The sequence below is a fragment of the Megalopta genalis genome, chromosome 6, assembly GCF_051020955.1.
Source record: "Megalopta genalis isolate 19385.01 chromosome 6, iyMegGena1_principal, whole genome shotgun sequence".
Lineage (NCBI taxonomy): Eukaryota > Metazoa > Arthropoda > Insecta > Hymenoptera > Halictidae > Megalopta > Megalopta genalis.
In genome coordinates this window covers 11,431,888-11,448,947 of record NC_135018.1, presented here as the reverse complement: position 1 = coordinate 11,448,947, position 17,060 = coordinate 11,431,888, and the positions used below count along the sequence as shown (strand labels likewise).

The 17,060-nt window shown below is 35.9% G+C and overlaps 2 protein-coding genes across 2 annotated transcripts in view; one reads left to right on the top strand and one right to left on the bottom strand.

Moving 5' to 3' along the window:
* Window positions 1–1,003: 1,003 nt before the first annotated feature.
* Window positions 1,004–3,902, bottom strand: LOC117225728 (uncharacterized). The gene is made up of 3 exons (XM_076522874.1): window positions 3,732–3,902; window positions 2,640–2,787; window positions 1,004–1,827 (listed from the first exon to the last, which is right to left on the bottom strand). Exons 1-3 carry the CDS (start codon window positions 3,858–3,860, stop codon window positions 1,670–1,672), a joined length of 435 nt encoding a protein of 144 aa, XP_076378989.1. The 5' UTR covers window positions 3,861–3,902; the 3' UTR covers window positions 1,004–1,669.
* Window positions 3,903–9,998: 6,096 nt separating this feature from the next.
* LOC117227282 (uncharacterized) overlaps window positions 9,999–17,060 on the top strand; it is an 84,939-nt gene continuing 77,877 nt past the window's right edge. Inside the window, exon 1 of the mRNA XM_076522564.1 lies at window positions 9,999–10,206. The gene's annotated coding sequence lies outside the window, so the exon portion shown is untranslated. The remainder of the gene's footprint in view (window positions 10,207–17,060) is intronic.

Below are 17,060 nucleotides of genomic sequence, written 5' to 3'. Positions count from 1 at the left end.
CTCATGTGGGCATGTGCGTGTACAAACGTGATTTGTTTGCAGAATTGTCCGGATGCTCATTAGCCAATGTTAATTGCACACTTCGAATGCTATACAGGGTGTCTCAATTATGTGTGACCCCCAGAATATCGTCTTTAATTTTGATGTTGTATTTGTAACATGAATGGAATCAAGTGGTCAGTTAAGGAATTAGCCTTCAAGGTCCCTAATGTTCTCCTCAAAATAAGTTATTTTCTACATATATTCTCGCGGTGCATTCCGTAGCTAATAAAAGAATACATTCCAATATTCGTATGTAGTGTGACATGACATTCAACTGACCTTGAATCCCGAAAATGAAGATCAATCGTTTTCGTTTCTAAGAAGAATTTCGAGGCGTTTCGAGTAGTGCTAACATATAAATCTGTAGAAACATAGAAAGTGTTTTTCGTAGCATGGAGAATGTAGAGATGGTTGATCACGAAATTTTCAAGGCAATTCCTTTCTGTGGCGATACATTACTTGAATTGAATACCACAATAATATGAGTTTAGAAACCCTCAAGTTAATCAGTCCAATTATGGCAGTCTATGTGATACTCTGTGATAGCTGTTTGCAATGAATTATTCGGTAAAAGACAGAATTGATATGATATTTGAATGTGATGGGAATTTGAAAAAAGCAGTATGTATGTACTTACGTTCCTTTTCCTTTGTTTGGTAACACAGTAGCTTTGCATTTGTGGTAATAAGATGCGAAGTGAAGATATTATGTGTTGATCATCCCAGGACAAGCAGTTCTTATTATAAATAAGAACTTCTACTCAGATAAGTTTGTTTGAACATGTGATAGAAGGATTTTAATAAGTAGAATTAATAATGAATAAATAAGTAGGTATTATTTTGTCAAAGTATAAGATATATATATAAGACAAAGTATAGACAAAGTACAAGACATATATATATATATAAACCCATTCTCCTGGGTTTTCATCAAAACAATGGAAATGGTTAAGCAATTCATATAAAAATACATGCAAGATTTTATTTATAAATGAATGTTATGTAAATAGCAAGTTATATACATTATTACATGTGTTTAAAAAGTTAAGCGGCAATGGTGAAGGTTATTTCATGGTGAAGAGAATACAAATCGAACGCGACATGTTGTACGATTTAATTGTACTGTGCCATATTAAATATAATTGTACTGTGTATTTGACTGTGCCATTGACAAAACGAGTATCTCGATTTTAATGCAGCCGAAGTTCGATCGAGAGTGTGTGGATAACGTATAATACATAATGATACAGTTCGTTCAATTTAATTTTCGTGACATTAGGAACTTGAATATAGTTAGAAAAATTACTTTTACATGTAATTAATCTATATAAAAAGAATAGTGTAATTAAATTGCATAAGTTTTATATTTTTTTATTTATTTATATTATTTAAGATCGAATTAACATCATGGTCATTAGCAATTATCTATTGAAATGTTTGAGTAGACCACTGAGTATAGATAAATATACTAGAATGCAATATTTGAGAAATTCTTCTTTTAACGAAATCTGATAACTAACGATGGTATAAAATGTTCAACATATGATGATACGCTTAAGGTCAAATATGACATCTAATACGTCTAATAAAGTTAAATCCATGATGACTTGAATCAAAGGCGATGAAGTTTAATTATGTGACGCAATGGTCAAACTTAGCACAGACTTCGAAGTAGGTGGTACTCGTAGGTTTATGCTACCCATAGATGTTCCTAGACTTGATGGGTTGTCACAAACCACTGCATAACTGCCGGGATTGTTTCGTGCACTGACGTAATGGATCGCTCCTGCAAAACAAAAATAAGTTTATAAACCTCTTTGTTTGCAGAAAAATAATTTGCAACTCTACTATCTGCATTAATCATATATTCTTCATAACAGATCTTGTAATCGTCAATATTGATTCCTTTTGCTATATCATCTATTTATATAGGACTCCAAGAAATCATTAAACATTATTTAGGGCCTAGACTTATAATTCGTTGTTTCTTAATAAAATCATTTAATCAAAAACGTTGATTCTTTACATTATTTATTTGTAGGATGTGAAGGAAATCATAACATTGTACAGAATATAGAGACTACATCTAAAAAATGTATTGATTAAATTTTATCAATTGTTGACTTACTGAATTAGAACGGAGATATTACTAGTTAAAAGTAAATCAATATGACAGTTTCAGAATTTCTTAACTGCTCTAGCGCAGTTAATAAAGTGTAAATAAAAAATAGGACTCTCTTTGGATTGCACAAAATAAATAAAAAAAATTAATTTCTTGAAAGCAGATCTTTATATAAAAAGAATTGTCTGTATTAGTTGTAAGAAGCAGAAATTAAATAAAAATCTGTTTGACGTGGATGCACGTTCTAAAATGGAAATGATGAAACAATTAATTTTTATGCAAAATAAAAATTCCCTACACTCTTTGCAAGAAACAGTTCAATGGAAATTTGTTTCTACAAATTCTTTAAATATATTTATTATTCCGTGTTTCATTTCCTCATTTTCTCATTTTTGTCGTAATTACATAAAATCCGCAATCTAGTAGCAATGAATGAAGGGAAAAGAAGTGTTTACACAGTAACAGAAAAAGCTTACCATTGGAGACAGACAGGTTCAATGTGGTAGATTGAATCACGTTGGTGGGGTTCTCAAATTCGATCACTCGACGGAAAACTGTTTCGTCCGCATAGCGTTGACCAACCGTTAAATCTCCAATGAATCCAGTTCCACGTTCATCAGCAACCTGTCACAGACGTAATCATATGCACATTAACGCATAATATACGTTGAAAAAGGATGATCCTTGATTCGAAAATTATTTACGGAATTTTAGATGGATAATATTTGATGAGCATTTTCATTCCGACGTTTATTTATTTATTTTCAGCGTTTCAATTCGCAATTCTTTCAATTTTATCATCTAAAATTGTTGATCATCAAAATACTAATATTCAAGTCTTCAAGAGGAAGTATTTTTTTCAAAAATTTAGGTAACACATGAATACTCTTAAGATCCGAAACACTGAACATTTTTACCATTCCTGTGACTAAAAACAAAAAATTGTGTCAAGTCCTTTTTATATAAAATTTGTTCTAATTGGAACAAAACATCGTACAGTAGTATGATCGAAACCAATATTGTCGTTATAACAGTTTTTTCAATGTAGCTGAAAGATACTCTGATCATATTCAATTGATTTTGATCGTACTTTAAGTAGACACATGAAGTACAATTACAGTCTAAATTCGTTATAATATAGTCATAATAATTTTATCCATATATCAAAATTTATTATAATAAACTTCTCTTTGCATTCTAAACGACCTAGTAAAATTTAGTTTGTTCAAAGATAACTGTGATTGCTAAGAAGAACATCGCATTTCACATGTTTTCACTTCCGAGATATTGTCGCTTAACGTTCTGATCACTAATGTTTCGTATTATGCAGTAGTGTTTCAAATTGCATAATTTTTGTGAGCCTATCGAATCTGTCATCATGATTTTTTTTCTGACAGACACGTAAATGCTATGTGCTAAGGGTTCAGTTAATGCATTAACTTAAATGTTTTGAAATTGTGATCATCCGGTGTTTTTCCTTACAGCCACAGATATGACAACAAACATGACTTTTGAAAACTAGTCAAAAATAAGCGACGCCGTAGTTAACGTGTTAAAGGATCGCTCACCAATTTTGTTTGAATGCCGTCGTTGTCGCCGAATTCGACGCGTATGCTCTTGTACTGGGATACGTCGACGGCAGAAGCGGCCCGAAGCAGTGCCAGGGCCGCGAAGAGAGTGAAAATCGAACGAGGCATTTTGTACGATTTGACTGTGACTGTGCCACGGGCAAGGTGCACGTTTCTTTTATAGACCGTTCCGAAAGTCCGTCAAGGTGAACGTGACTTATCTGCACGGGCCTTTTGTGATTTCTCCATTGGCTCCTATCATGCTCTTCCTCCCGGCATACAAATAAGGGAAATTCTGCCGGGTACAGTGGCACGTACCTGTGTTATTCCTCTCGCAGCGAAATCGACCTTGGCCGATGAATTTCTTCTTTTTTTCTTTCTTTCACCTTAGCGACCTACCAAACTGTAACATCGCTTTGGCGAAACGCGTATAGGTGTTGCGGATCCCGTGAAATTTTCATACATCGGAGAAATTACCGGAAATAACTGAATAGCTCGGTTGCAATCTCTTCTCGTGTTTTTGAATATTTTCATTGGTTATTTTCAGATCACAAATTTGCTATTTTTTGATAGCAAACGAGAGTGCACGACGGTATCGTTCGTAACTGTTTAACTGTTGAATCAACGATCACAGAAACTCTGCAACATCGCAAAACTTTTTCGTTCATTAGTTGTTTGAAGTAATACTAATTTTCATTTGAACTACATTTATTAATGTATACTTTGCGAATTAATTTTATTGACAATCTGTAAGCATTTTGTTTACCAAAATACCTAAGAGTTTAGCTAGGGAGTAAAGGACAATTTTCTACATTAAGACTTTAGGTACACTTTGCTATATTGTTTAGCAATTATTGTAGTGAATGTAGTATGCGTTTTCAGTTTTTGAGTCTTCTATCTTGTGCGTATGGCACGAGAACTGGTCACAAAATGCAAATTAAGCACGCAGAACCTGATCTGGCTTTGAAAGATCAACAAACGCGGAAAGGAAGGAAGAAGCAAAATGGGGGATAGAAAATAACAAAATTACATTTGATCACTACACTATCACAAATTATAATAAATGAATCCTGTTAAGCGTCATTAATTTATTATCACTAGACTGCGGATCTTCATGCAAAATAAAAGGTTTGTGTATCAATTGCAAGAAACAGGAACTGCATTTACATTTATGTCAGTCTTGAATAATTTTAATGAGTTTTAAATAATATAATCGTATTGTAAAATTTTTCTAATAATGTCACTATTTTGTGTTTTCATCATATTAAATTTATAAAAAATCCACAGACTTATTAACACTTTCTAACTTGCTTACATATTTTTTCTTTCGTTCCTTCAGCGTTCATTGATCTCTCATGGTCAGATCAAATTCTAGTAAGCTACTTAATTTGTATTTTATGACCTATACTCACGCCTTATATGTCAAGGTTATGTCAATGTAACCTTGGCTTTGTTAGAATTGAATGGAAGTATTGTATAAATCTTACCACAATGAATTTTGGCCCTGTATCCAGTGACTCCGATGTTGTTCGGTTACCTCTTCGTTTGCTCGGACTACTAGGCCATTGTATAAGAGACTTAACCTATATTCGAACCCCTTTTCCGGTAGCCACTTCGTTTCATGAAGTTCTTAATAATGCGTTTACCGCACCCTGTCGAGAGTAAGCACTCAAACATCGTAACGTCTTCAACTAATTTCATTGTTCAGCCTTCTGTACCTGTCCGGCTTCGACGCTTTCTAACAAATCCTACATACTTTTTCTGAATTCTTTCAAAAAAATACTAGTGAATATTGTACAATGTATGAAGAACATTGCACGTCGAGATATATCGTCGTATTATCTCAGGAACTACACTCTGCAATCGTTTTCTTAACATGTTCGCTATTAACGTCACTAGCGTACGTAGTCGTAAAAGAAAAGCTATAAATTCTTTAAATATCATGCTGTGTGTTACAATTTTAAATAATTATACACACAACATTAATTTAATGTTCACATATGTGTGATGCTGGTAGTGAATGTGTTAACGAACAAGGCTAGCCTTCCTGAAAGATCTGACCACTGAGCAAGGAAGGTGGCGGTGCCTTCTGGTAAGAAGACTATTAGACTGTTCAACCGTCATTAACCAAGTTACAATTCTATCTTCCTCCTTTTTAATGTCTAATTATCTCCATTATCTCTTTAATTTAGTGAATGATTGATACCAATTCTTGTAAAATGATGAGTACAAAAATATAATCGGAGTAGCCAGGATATAATATTGCTTCGTATTCTAATATTACTTTGTGCTTCACATTCTATTTTATTAATACTTTATTCACCGACAGTTCTCTAATAGTTCTTTTAAGATCGAAGATCAACAGTTAAGAATTTTTTAAAAAATTGCTAAAAAAATACAATAACAATTACGATAATATATGTAAATGCTACAATAATCTCATCCGAATGCCTTCGAATTATTTAGATCAGGATAATGTAACAAGTTCTTTTGAAATTGTTATTTAAAAGAATATTATAAAGCTATTATTATTATTATAGCCTATTAATATAGCTTTTATAATTATTATTATAGCCTATTAATATTCGTGCAATTAAAGTGTCAATTTTTAACTTTTCATGTACATTCTATGGTACGTTCTTTTTACAATGCAGAGTTTCGGGGAGTATCTTCCATTTCGAAAGTATTGTGACGCACATTGCAGATACGTTTTCAATATAGAACCTTGAAACAATCAGTGAAATATCTTCATCCGATCGCTGCAATATGCTAGATACTGGGAATTTAGCGGCTATTCTTGTAGAACGAAAAATTCAATCAATTCCAAGGACTCGTAGCTGCTTGTTTTTTTAACTTGAAAATTGAACGTTTGTATTTTTAACGAATTGTATTTATATGCCTTAAACTTAGGTGAAAACGAAACACAGATATATTTATATTACCTGCAATGTGTTTTATAAGCTTTCAGAAAGAATCGAACGAAATGATCGAGTTCGATCTAAACACGTCATTCGAGAGGAAAATATTATAGAACAGCAAATATTTTGTTCATGTGAAAACTGATATGTGAAACGTGGATTAATCGTCGACACCTTATGCTTCATGGGATTTCCAAAAATAATAGAGAGATAATTGCCACGACTGATATTCTAATTTGTTAGCAATTGACTCGACTGTTTTTAGTTTGATTTTCTTTTAAAATCAAATTATCTTGTTAAGAATGATACACTTTAATTCGATTGGGCGTTTTCCAAATGGGATTCATGAAAATTTGAATTAAAACATTTTGGTATTAACCGTTTAGAGGCATAGAAATTAACACTGCGAAATTAGTGCGAGACAAATTCTTCTCATTTTACACAGACCAAACAGTTCTATTTTTAGTAGTTCTTCGTATTTGCATTTTCAACGATTTCCGTCACGACGCAACGCGACGGGAGGTCGATCATTCCCTGCTTCGAAACTAGATTATTGCAGCCTTCTCATTGCGGCTTGAGAAACCTCTTCCTCGTTTTGTTCGCATCGCAGTCATTTAAAATCGATGACAATATAATGAATAGATGTGGATCCTTATGTATTTATGGCACGTATAGATTTTTCAAATGCAAGAGAAATTGTGCAAAATAAAAATTGTCTACCTCAATTGCAATGAGCTAAAGTAAAATAAAGATTCGTTTTCTTCCTTAATTGGTGTAACAGTGAAAATAATGTAACAGTATCTTTTAAATCTTTTAATCTTTTCACTGTTTTGTATTCTATCTAACTCAGTTTTGTTGCATAAATGCGTAAAATCCGCGAACTACGTATAAATTAACAAGGTCTAATAACATTTCTGTTTTCCTTTTACAATGAGTAATTTTTTGACTGACGAAAGAAATGTCTCTTTAATTCTAATTTTCGTAAAATGACATATGAAAATGAGAATTTGCATAGAGATCCGCAGTCTAGTAATGAGTGTTGTGCATTTGTTACCATTGTTTTCGTTTTCTTTAATTCCAAAGATTTATTCAATTTAACATTTTATGTATACATTATTCGCAAAACGCTTAACAAGTATAAAGTGATATGACTACTGCGAACTTTATGCATTTATAATAGTTTTCGCAATACTAATGAAAACATTGTTCATATTTGTTCTTAATGATTGTCTTTTTTCCTTGCAGGTACGAACGATTGCAGACAAGCAGGAATGCGTGACAAATATTTTACAAAATACTGTATCGCGTGCAAAGATGAATTCTTTGACTGCGGCGAATCAACCTAGTTAGAAAACACTCTGCACGACCGATATTGAAACAAACACCAGGTACCAGAGAGAGAGAGCTCGCTTTATTTCATATCTAATGATCTTTTTTCAATAGCGGGAATAGATCAAACAATACTTTCTCGACCAAAACTGTTTTTTATATTTAAGGAGCATAATACATAATTATATAGCGTAATAACTTTTTAAAAATTGAATCAAATGATTCGATTTTTTTCAAATGATAGAGGAAAATTTTCAATTTTTTCAAAAATTATGACTGCGTGAAGTGAGAAAAAAGATAAACAATGTCTTTATTCCAACCAATTGTAATTTTTGCAAAAATTTGTTTAGTCATTGTCTAGCAACCTAATCCTTCTAATGTCTAAAAAACAGAATAGGCCAAAATTTGGTTCGGATGACGGATAAGAGATAAAGATTAACGAACACAATTTTATTCGACATTTTTTACGGACCTCTTCACATATTCCCGAAATTAACTCAATCTAAACTCTGCCGGATAATTCGGGGAAACATGAATTTTCATAAAGATTCGCTGATCCGATGACACACTTAAACAGTGAGTGTAGCACATTAACAGGTTGGACGATTTCGCTCCGACTAATAGTACCAATATGAACACTTCACGGGTCTCTAACATGCATACGTGCATTATGCGATTCCGCGCATATAATGATACGAACGAGGACTTGCACTTCCTACTTCTGCAATTAACCCAGATTTAATGAGGAAGCAAAGTAAAGTCCAGACGCGAAGAATTGCACAGATGACGTTCAAAGTAAGTCGCTGCTGCAGGAAATAATATCACTGATTTCCGGAGCGTGGAATGGAAACTAATTACCCGCATTAATAAGTTAGTATAAGGATCTGGAATTCGCACGACTTTCTTTTGTTGACCATTGGCTGAACTGGATCGGCAACTTCCTGCATATACAAACAGCGGATCTATTTGAACGTTTTGCCCTTTCAGAACTTTATCGTCGACCGTGTGCACCAACCGCATGGTATTTCAATGGCCAACAATGAATTGTGATGGAACAATTTAGTATTTACCTATCTCTGTGGGAATTGTTTAAAACAAATATTGGAATCCCATTGACAAGAATTTATAATTAATATTGTTCGATTTAGTGCGTCATGGGAACTAACGCGTTTTAATTTGCATCATGTTTAAAAATGCTTTATGCATGTTTAAGAAAGTCTTTAAATATTAAAACACTCATAATCATTTAGAGGCATGCATAGCATTGGTTGTTTTCTGAAAGAGTCAATTCCGTAGTCATTTTGTGTGGAAACAGGAAAAGTTAATCCCTTAAATGTTATTGTAAGCGTGAATACGCATAGCATTCGTTTAAAAATATTTTATAAAGATCTTTTGAGTACTTGATCACTACCTGAAACAGGTTGTTAAACAATTATTTCTATTATAATTTTCTATTAATCTCAATTTAGATTCCAACATCCGTCGACTGATTTTGATCTAATAGCATTATTCAACATAACGCTAGTGTTACGTCGCGATGCACTGCCGTGTGCCGTTACCTGTTACCCAAATCAAGAGCAACGGTAACAACGTTCAATAACAGACGCAGACGCAGCTGAAGAAGCGGAGCTGTCTCTTACTGCAAACTTTTTAAGTTCCCAGTTTTCAAAATTAGTCGGAACTTTTCGGTGTAGCTCATACCCGACAGCGGAACACAGACATCTAATCACCCCGAGAATTCTACGGTGTCACTCGGACGATTCTGCGGAGGAAATGCTCTCTCAATCTCGATCGATCGATCCCACGTGACTGGATCATCAGTACGCGCTTGGCGAGAGCACACGGGGTCGGTTAAGGAGTTGCAAAATGCTAAGGGACGATCACTAATGGGCGGGGGCGCAACAGTTGCGTGGGTGGATGCGCGTTTGATGGGAGAGTGGAGCAGAGAGGTGGAAGCAGGGCTGAAAGAGGGATGAGAGGCACACATAGGAAGGGGGTTAAATCCCGGTACCCGTCGACGTGCCTCAGTATTCATCTAGTATCCACGCGATGAGCAACCCTAGCCGTGGAATTTCGTAAGGGCCAAGCTCTGTCTCGCGAATCACCGGTCGGCTGGTGATCCTCAATTTCATTTCGACAACGGTCCGAAAGTTACACTGTTCAGTGCGATTCGCTGTGAAATAACGAAGACCGACGGGATCGTTCTCAAAGGACTTTCGACAGTGCTGGTAATAAGAAGTAGCAATTAACATTACAGAGGATCGCGAAAGTAACCACGTGGAATCGAAATTTCGCTGATCATTTCTCTATATTTCGATCACATGATCGCTGAATAAAAGCGCGGGCGTTTTGTAGTACACACGTTTGAACGTAGCAATCGAGTACTGTGTCTAACTTCTCCGTAGAATGTATGCATCCTTTTGGCCATAATTTTCATCGTACAATCAATTTTCTGTGAACGATATGTTCAATTATGAATGTGTTTCTCAAATTGTACGTGCTTTCGGGGAGTCGTACATACATAGCTCCATTGTACATTGATTCATTAATAAGTCTAGGCGGCTAACCGAAAGTCATCTAGTTAAACAATTCTAGCGACCCGTGCTTTGATCGGTATTTGCTGTGCTACTTTTTTAATTGGCGATATTCTATAAACCAAGCAAATATGTACGTTAAGTAAACAACCGCAGTGTATGGACAATAGTATGCTCGAAAGTGAATCATTTAACAATTGCAAAAAACTGTACACGTTCGCTGTTCTTTGTTTCTGTAACAATCTCCTAGATATTTTAAAAAATGCAATACATCGGTAGAACATTTAACAAAAAAATTTAATAAAAGTCGCACTTTCTTTGAACATCGCGATATGTATTGTATTATAATTTTACGTATTACATATAAGATTTATATATAAGTTCATATATAAGATTGTTATGAGATTTTCTTCACACAAAATGTGAGTTCCCAGAAGGAGACATATTTCGTGGCGAATGTGTTAAACATCGCGGTTAGTAATGATGTTTAAAAAGGTCCGGATGAATTGTAGTCGATTCGATGTTTCCGATTTTTGAAAATACGCTTGAGTGAAATGAAACCAAACTGCATTAGCTTTATCCTTATACGATAAAACAATGCAAAGTTACTTTAGTATGATATTGTATTTACTTTTACTTTTTCCATTTTAATTAGTGAAACTGAAACTAGAAAGTTAAAATATATCATGTACATACATAGTATTTGAATTCTTCTACTATATAGTGCATTCTAAACATCCTAGTAACTGGTGGTACAACCGGATAGGAGCTGATTCTATTGCACGTCAAAAAACAAATCGAAAATATACAATACAGGTTTTTCATTAAGAATTTCGTTTTCGAAAAAATCGCGATAAATCTTATTTAATTTTAGATCAATTTTATTAACGGAAATATTGTTTTGCAATTTTCGCATTTCAGACGCTATGATAATTCTTTTTTTTAACTATTCAATATTCGGTATTGTGTCAGTATATACCATAAACTTGAGAAGAGTAATAGAAAAACTGATAATTAACTGATTTTTAAATTTTATTTGAATGCGAAGTTTCCAATGAACGAGATTTATTCTATATTTACGACTTATTTCTTGATATTGCTTTTTCTCATATATATGTTTTTAAAGTTCTGCCAACGTATTGCTTTCTCGAAGCGAATTGTAGAATCAGTTCCTATCCGGTTGTACCACCATTTACATGACACTCTATGTTACAGTAGAAATGAATTTTGAAAACTAGTCGAACATTGCTGTCATCCAAATGTGACCGATGAGACGTTTAGCGTGTTAATAGAAGTATTTAAAATCCAAGTTATTTTCGATACTCACCATACTGATTTAGGACTGTCAGACGTTTCTATAGATCTCTAGACATTCTAATCCTGCGAAATGTCCTGCTGGCGCAGTTAATGATTTATTTATTATAAGGATGTAAATGGGAGAGCCTGACGTGTAAACAGCTTTGTTGGTAGAGCGCAACGTGGCACGCTCGAGTTTATATCGAAATATGATCGGAGGTTTACTCGAACATTGTGCCGCCTAACCAGTTTGGATAATCGAAGCTTCATCGTAATCGTGTTCGAGTTTCCTCGCGTTGATGTTGTTTCGAAGGCAACCCGACCGGGAGGGAGTTCTTCCGGGCCAAGTTGTACAAATGAGAAATCGAAGCGATGTGGATAGATATCGGTCTCCTGCGGTGTGTTCACGCTTCGAACATTATTCCCTTTAATGGCTCATCAGTTTCAATAGTTCCTATCGATCTACCCGTTATAGCATGCGTTTCTAACGCGTGGTTTGTCTACGACGCTCATCGCGAAGACCTTTTGCGGACGGTTGCAATCCGTCGAAAGGTTTCTTTTCGCTGAATGCATGCGTGCAGCGTCGGGCCCGTTGTTATGAATTTCTCCTACGAAAGTTCAGAGTTCACGGCGGCATTAATCGTGCGGTTCTTTCCGATTCGGGATTGACGGACCGGAATGGTAATTATTCAATAGCGCGGAAGCTCGGTGTCGGAAAAATGGACGGCCCGTGATTCGGACAGCTCCGAAATTATTCCCACGATAATGGTACTCAATCAGATTTTGATCGGACTGGAAATTAAAGTCATTATATGGTATTTTAACAGTTATTATACTGCGATTAATCTGTGGTATCTCGTACATTAATTTCCAACAATTGCGATTAACGAACTTGCGTTTTTGTTGCCGGTTCTGTTAGGTTGTTAAAAATTTTGTGACACTGTATGATATGCCATCGAACATGCATTTTAGGATTTTCTGGGATTTCATTTAGAATTTTCTACGGAAGTTCTGTAGCCTAGGTATCTTCGTAACTATGTAAGGGGGATATGGGATATGAGATATGGGATATCGGATATGAGATCCGGGATATGTGATATGGGATCCGGGATATGCGATATGGAATATGGGATCCGGGATCCGGGATATGGTATATGGGACCCGGGATATGCGATATGGGATATGGGATCCGGGATGTGGGATATGGAATATAGGATCCGGGATGTGGGATATGGAATATAGGATCCGGGATCCGGGATATACGATCCGGGATATGCGATATGGGATCCGGGATCCGGGATTTGCGATATGGAATATGGGATATGGGATACGGGATCCGGGATTTGCGATATGGGATATGAAATATGGGATATGTGATCCGAGATATGCGATATGGGACCCGGGATATGGGATATGGGATCCGGGATATGCCATATCGAATATGGGATCCTGGATATGCGATATGGGATATGGAATATGGGATCCAGGATATGGGATATGGAATATGGGATATGCGATATGGGATCCGGGATCCGGGGTATAGGATCCGGGATATGCGATATGGGATATGGGATATGGAATTTGGGATCCGGGATCCGGGATATGCGATATGGAATATGGGATCCGGGATATGGGATATGGAATATGGGATATGGGATCCGGGATATGGGATATGGAATATGGAATATGGAATATGGGATATGGAATATGGAATATGGGATCCGGGATATGCGATATGGGATATGGGATCCGGGATATGCGATAAGGGATATGGGATATGGAATATGGGATCCGGGATCCGGGATGTGCGATATGGGATATGGGATCCGGGATCCGGGATATGCGATATGGGATATGGGATCCGGGATATGCGATCCCATATCCCATATCCCATATCCTGGATTTCGGATCCCATATTCCATATCCCACATCCCGGATCCCATATCCCATATCGCATATCCCGGATCCCATATCCCATATTCCATATCCCGGATCCCATATTCCATATCGCATATCCCGGATCCCGGATCCCAAATTCCATATCCCATATCCCATATCGCATATCTCGGATCCCGGATCCCGTATTCCATATCCCATATCCCATATCGCATATCCCGGATCCCATATCCCATATCCCATATCCTGGATCCCGGATCCCATATTCCATATCGCATATCCCGGATCCCGGATCCCAAATTCCATATCCCATATCCCATATCGCATATCCTGGATCCCGGATCCCATATTCCATATCGCATATCCCGGATCCCGCATCCCAAATTCCATATCCCATATCCCATATCGCATATCCCGGATCCCGGATCCCATATCGCATATCCCGGAACCCATATCCCATATCCCGGATCCCGGATCCCATATCGCATTTCGCGGATCCCATATCCCATATCCCATATCCCGGTTCCCGGATCCCGGATCCCATATACCATATACCATATCCCGGTTCCCATATCCCATATCGCATATCCCGGATCCTGGATCCAATATTCCATATCCCGGATCCCATATCGCATATCCCGGATCCCATATTCCATATCCCATATCCCATATCGCATATCCCGGATCCTATATCCCGAATCCTATATCCCGGATCCTATATCCCGGATCCCGGATCCCATATTCCATATTCCATATCCCATATCACATATCCCGGATCCCATATTCCATATCCCGGATCCCGGATCTCGGAAACCGGATTTCATATCCCATATCCCATGTCCCGGTTCCCGGATCCCGGATCCCATATACCATATACCATATCCCGGTTCCCATATACCATATCGCATATCCCGGATCCTGGATCCCATATTCCATATCCCATATCCCGGATCCCATATCCCATATCGCATATCCCGGATCTCATATTCCATATCCCATATCCCATATCCCATATCCCATATCGCATATCCCGGATCCTATATCCCGGATCCTATATCCCGGATCCCGGATCCCATATTCCATATTCCATATCCCATATCACATATCCCGGATCCCATATTCCATATCCCGGATCCCGGATCTCGGATACCGGATTTCATATCCCATATCCCATATCGCATATCCAGTATCCGGGATCTCATATCTCATATTCCATATCCCATAGAATGGGGAACTGAACTCTGTCTTTGTAACGATAAATTGCACTCAAAAATTTAAATACGTTATTTTCGGGGGAGTATTTTTGAATACAAAGTTCATTAAATATATTCATATGTTGATGATTTTATGATACGTGCTATTTTATCTAGATTGAGCAAAGTTCTGTACTACAGAAAAAACGAGATCAACGAAATTATTTTTTGACTAGCTTATGCCTTAATTTTCTTCACAAAAATATGTTAGAAGTATGTGTAGTACGTGTAGTTCAAAGATAGGGCGAATTACTTATTTACTCCAAATAAATACTAAAGAAAATCGTACAAGAAAGTATTAAATAAAATTACCAATAATTTATTCAATTGTAAATTATAACAGCACAGATATTTATTAATTACATAGAAAAGTGCAGACGCAACGAAGCTAAAAAAGATGAAACAGTGAAATTGAACCATTTAGATGTAGCAACAGTTTTTCATTCACTTTCGTTTCGAATATTTTGTGCTTAAGAAATTTATTCACCTGAATCGTTTCTATAATTTTGACGGACTTCTACGCCGTTTATAATTTGTGTATTTCATGGAAATTTGTTGCAGCGTCGCCAGCGCTATCTTTCGCCTGATTCGTTCGGATGGTAATTAGTAGATTAATCGTGTAATTAGTTAAACATTGCGTTAACACGGTCGAGTGATTAATTTGATCATTTTATTTCAAGACCGGTCTGCGCACTGGAAACATAAAGCTCCTTTCAATTTCACGCCAGACTTCTTTAGAAAAATGTTTGCCCTCTGTTGGCTGCATCGGTCTTAATTCCTTGTAACGCGACGCGGACGAATTTATCCTGTGCTAATTAACACGAGGGAAAATTAGTACGGTTCAACGAGAGATAGGAGTCGTTTTATCACTTAACTAAACCAATAAATTGGTGTTTGTCCATTGTTTAACAATTGTTAATAAATGACATGGGAAATTCATTTTTATTGCATATAAACTCTCTGCGGATCAATGTCACCGTTGAGGCAGTATAACAATTGTTCCTATAAAATTCTGTCGCATAAATTTTATTGCTTGGAGAAAACAGGTGTGTAAAGTATTATATACAATTTTTGTAGAGGATTAATTTTTGCTAGCAAAATAAACTATGTTCGTGGTTTTATTCCGAAGATATATTAGTAATTAGACTGGTCAATAGAGTTTTACCAATATGCGCGCTAATGGGCGTTTAAATTATGAGTTCTGTGATGCAAGAGAGGTAAAAAGAAACTGAAGTTGTTCGGACATCAAAAAACAGATATCATGAATTTGAATTTTATATGTTATCGTCAATTAAGAAATAATCACACCAATTGTATACTCGTTGAGTTTATACATCCTGAAATCAAATTTCAGTTGTTATAATCGACCTCAATATTCAATAGATAAATTATTATTAAATAGTCTTATAAAATATTAGTATCATATAAATCTATTGAGTTTCAGATTTATGTATATCATATAACTGGACTCGTCACAAAAATGTAACATGAATTCAATAGAAGAGAATGGTTAAATTAATTATTACATTCAGAACGTAGTAAACATAAACACCAGACTCAAATTAAACATTAAAGATTTCTTTGTTATACCCATATTTATCACCTATGAAAAAGATTGAGATCATAACACCATGAGCTACTAAACGTACTGATTATTAATACTGACCGTTGTCCTAAATACGAAAACGCAAGAAAGAGGTTAAAAATACCCAACGGTACTGTTACGTAGCGCAGGGATTTTCTTTTAAATCCAGCTGGGGTTTTAAATCCCTAGTTGACCTTCGTGGATCACTATCGACTCACAAATCACCGTTATTATCACTCATCAAATTTATTTTGGTCAGTGGTTAATTGAACAAGATATTGGTCACACTAAGTTTTTGCTATTTTTAAAAATTCATTTCTATGGCAATGTATTCGAATAATCTGAATCTTACTACTAGGACATTTAGAATGTAAAATAGTTAATATTTTATTCACTACGATAAATGTTAACTTTCTAGTTTCAATTTCATTAACTAAATTTCTTTGATTTCTTGAACAGTTGCGATCGATTGTTCCGTACTCGAGAATTTTGTAACCGATAACAACGGATCAATGAAA

Bases quoted from the DNA above. Each gene is read 5' to 3' on its own strand.
- LOC117225728 (XM_076522874.1), bottom strand. From the start codon at position 3,860: ATGCCTCGTTCGATTTTCACTCTCTTCGCGGCCCTGGCACTGCTTCGG. The intron at 2,788-3,731 runs GTGAGCGATCCT...CGTCTGTGACAG, and splicing joins ACGGCATTCAAACAAAATTG to GTTGCTGATGAACGTGGAAC. The intron at 1,828-2,639 runs GTAAGCTTTTTC...TTTGTTTTGCAG, and splicing joins GAACCTGTCTGTCTCCAATG to GAGCGATCCATTACGTCAGT.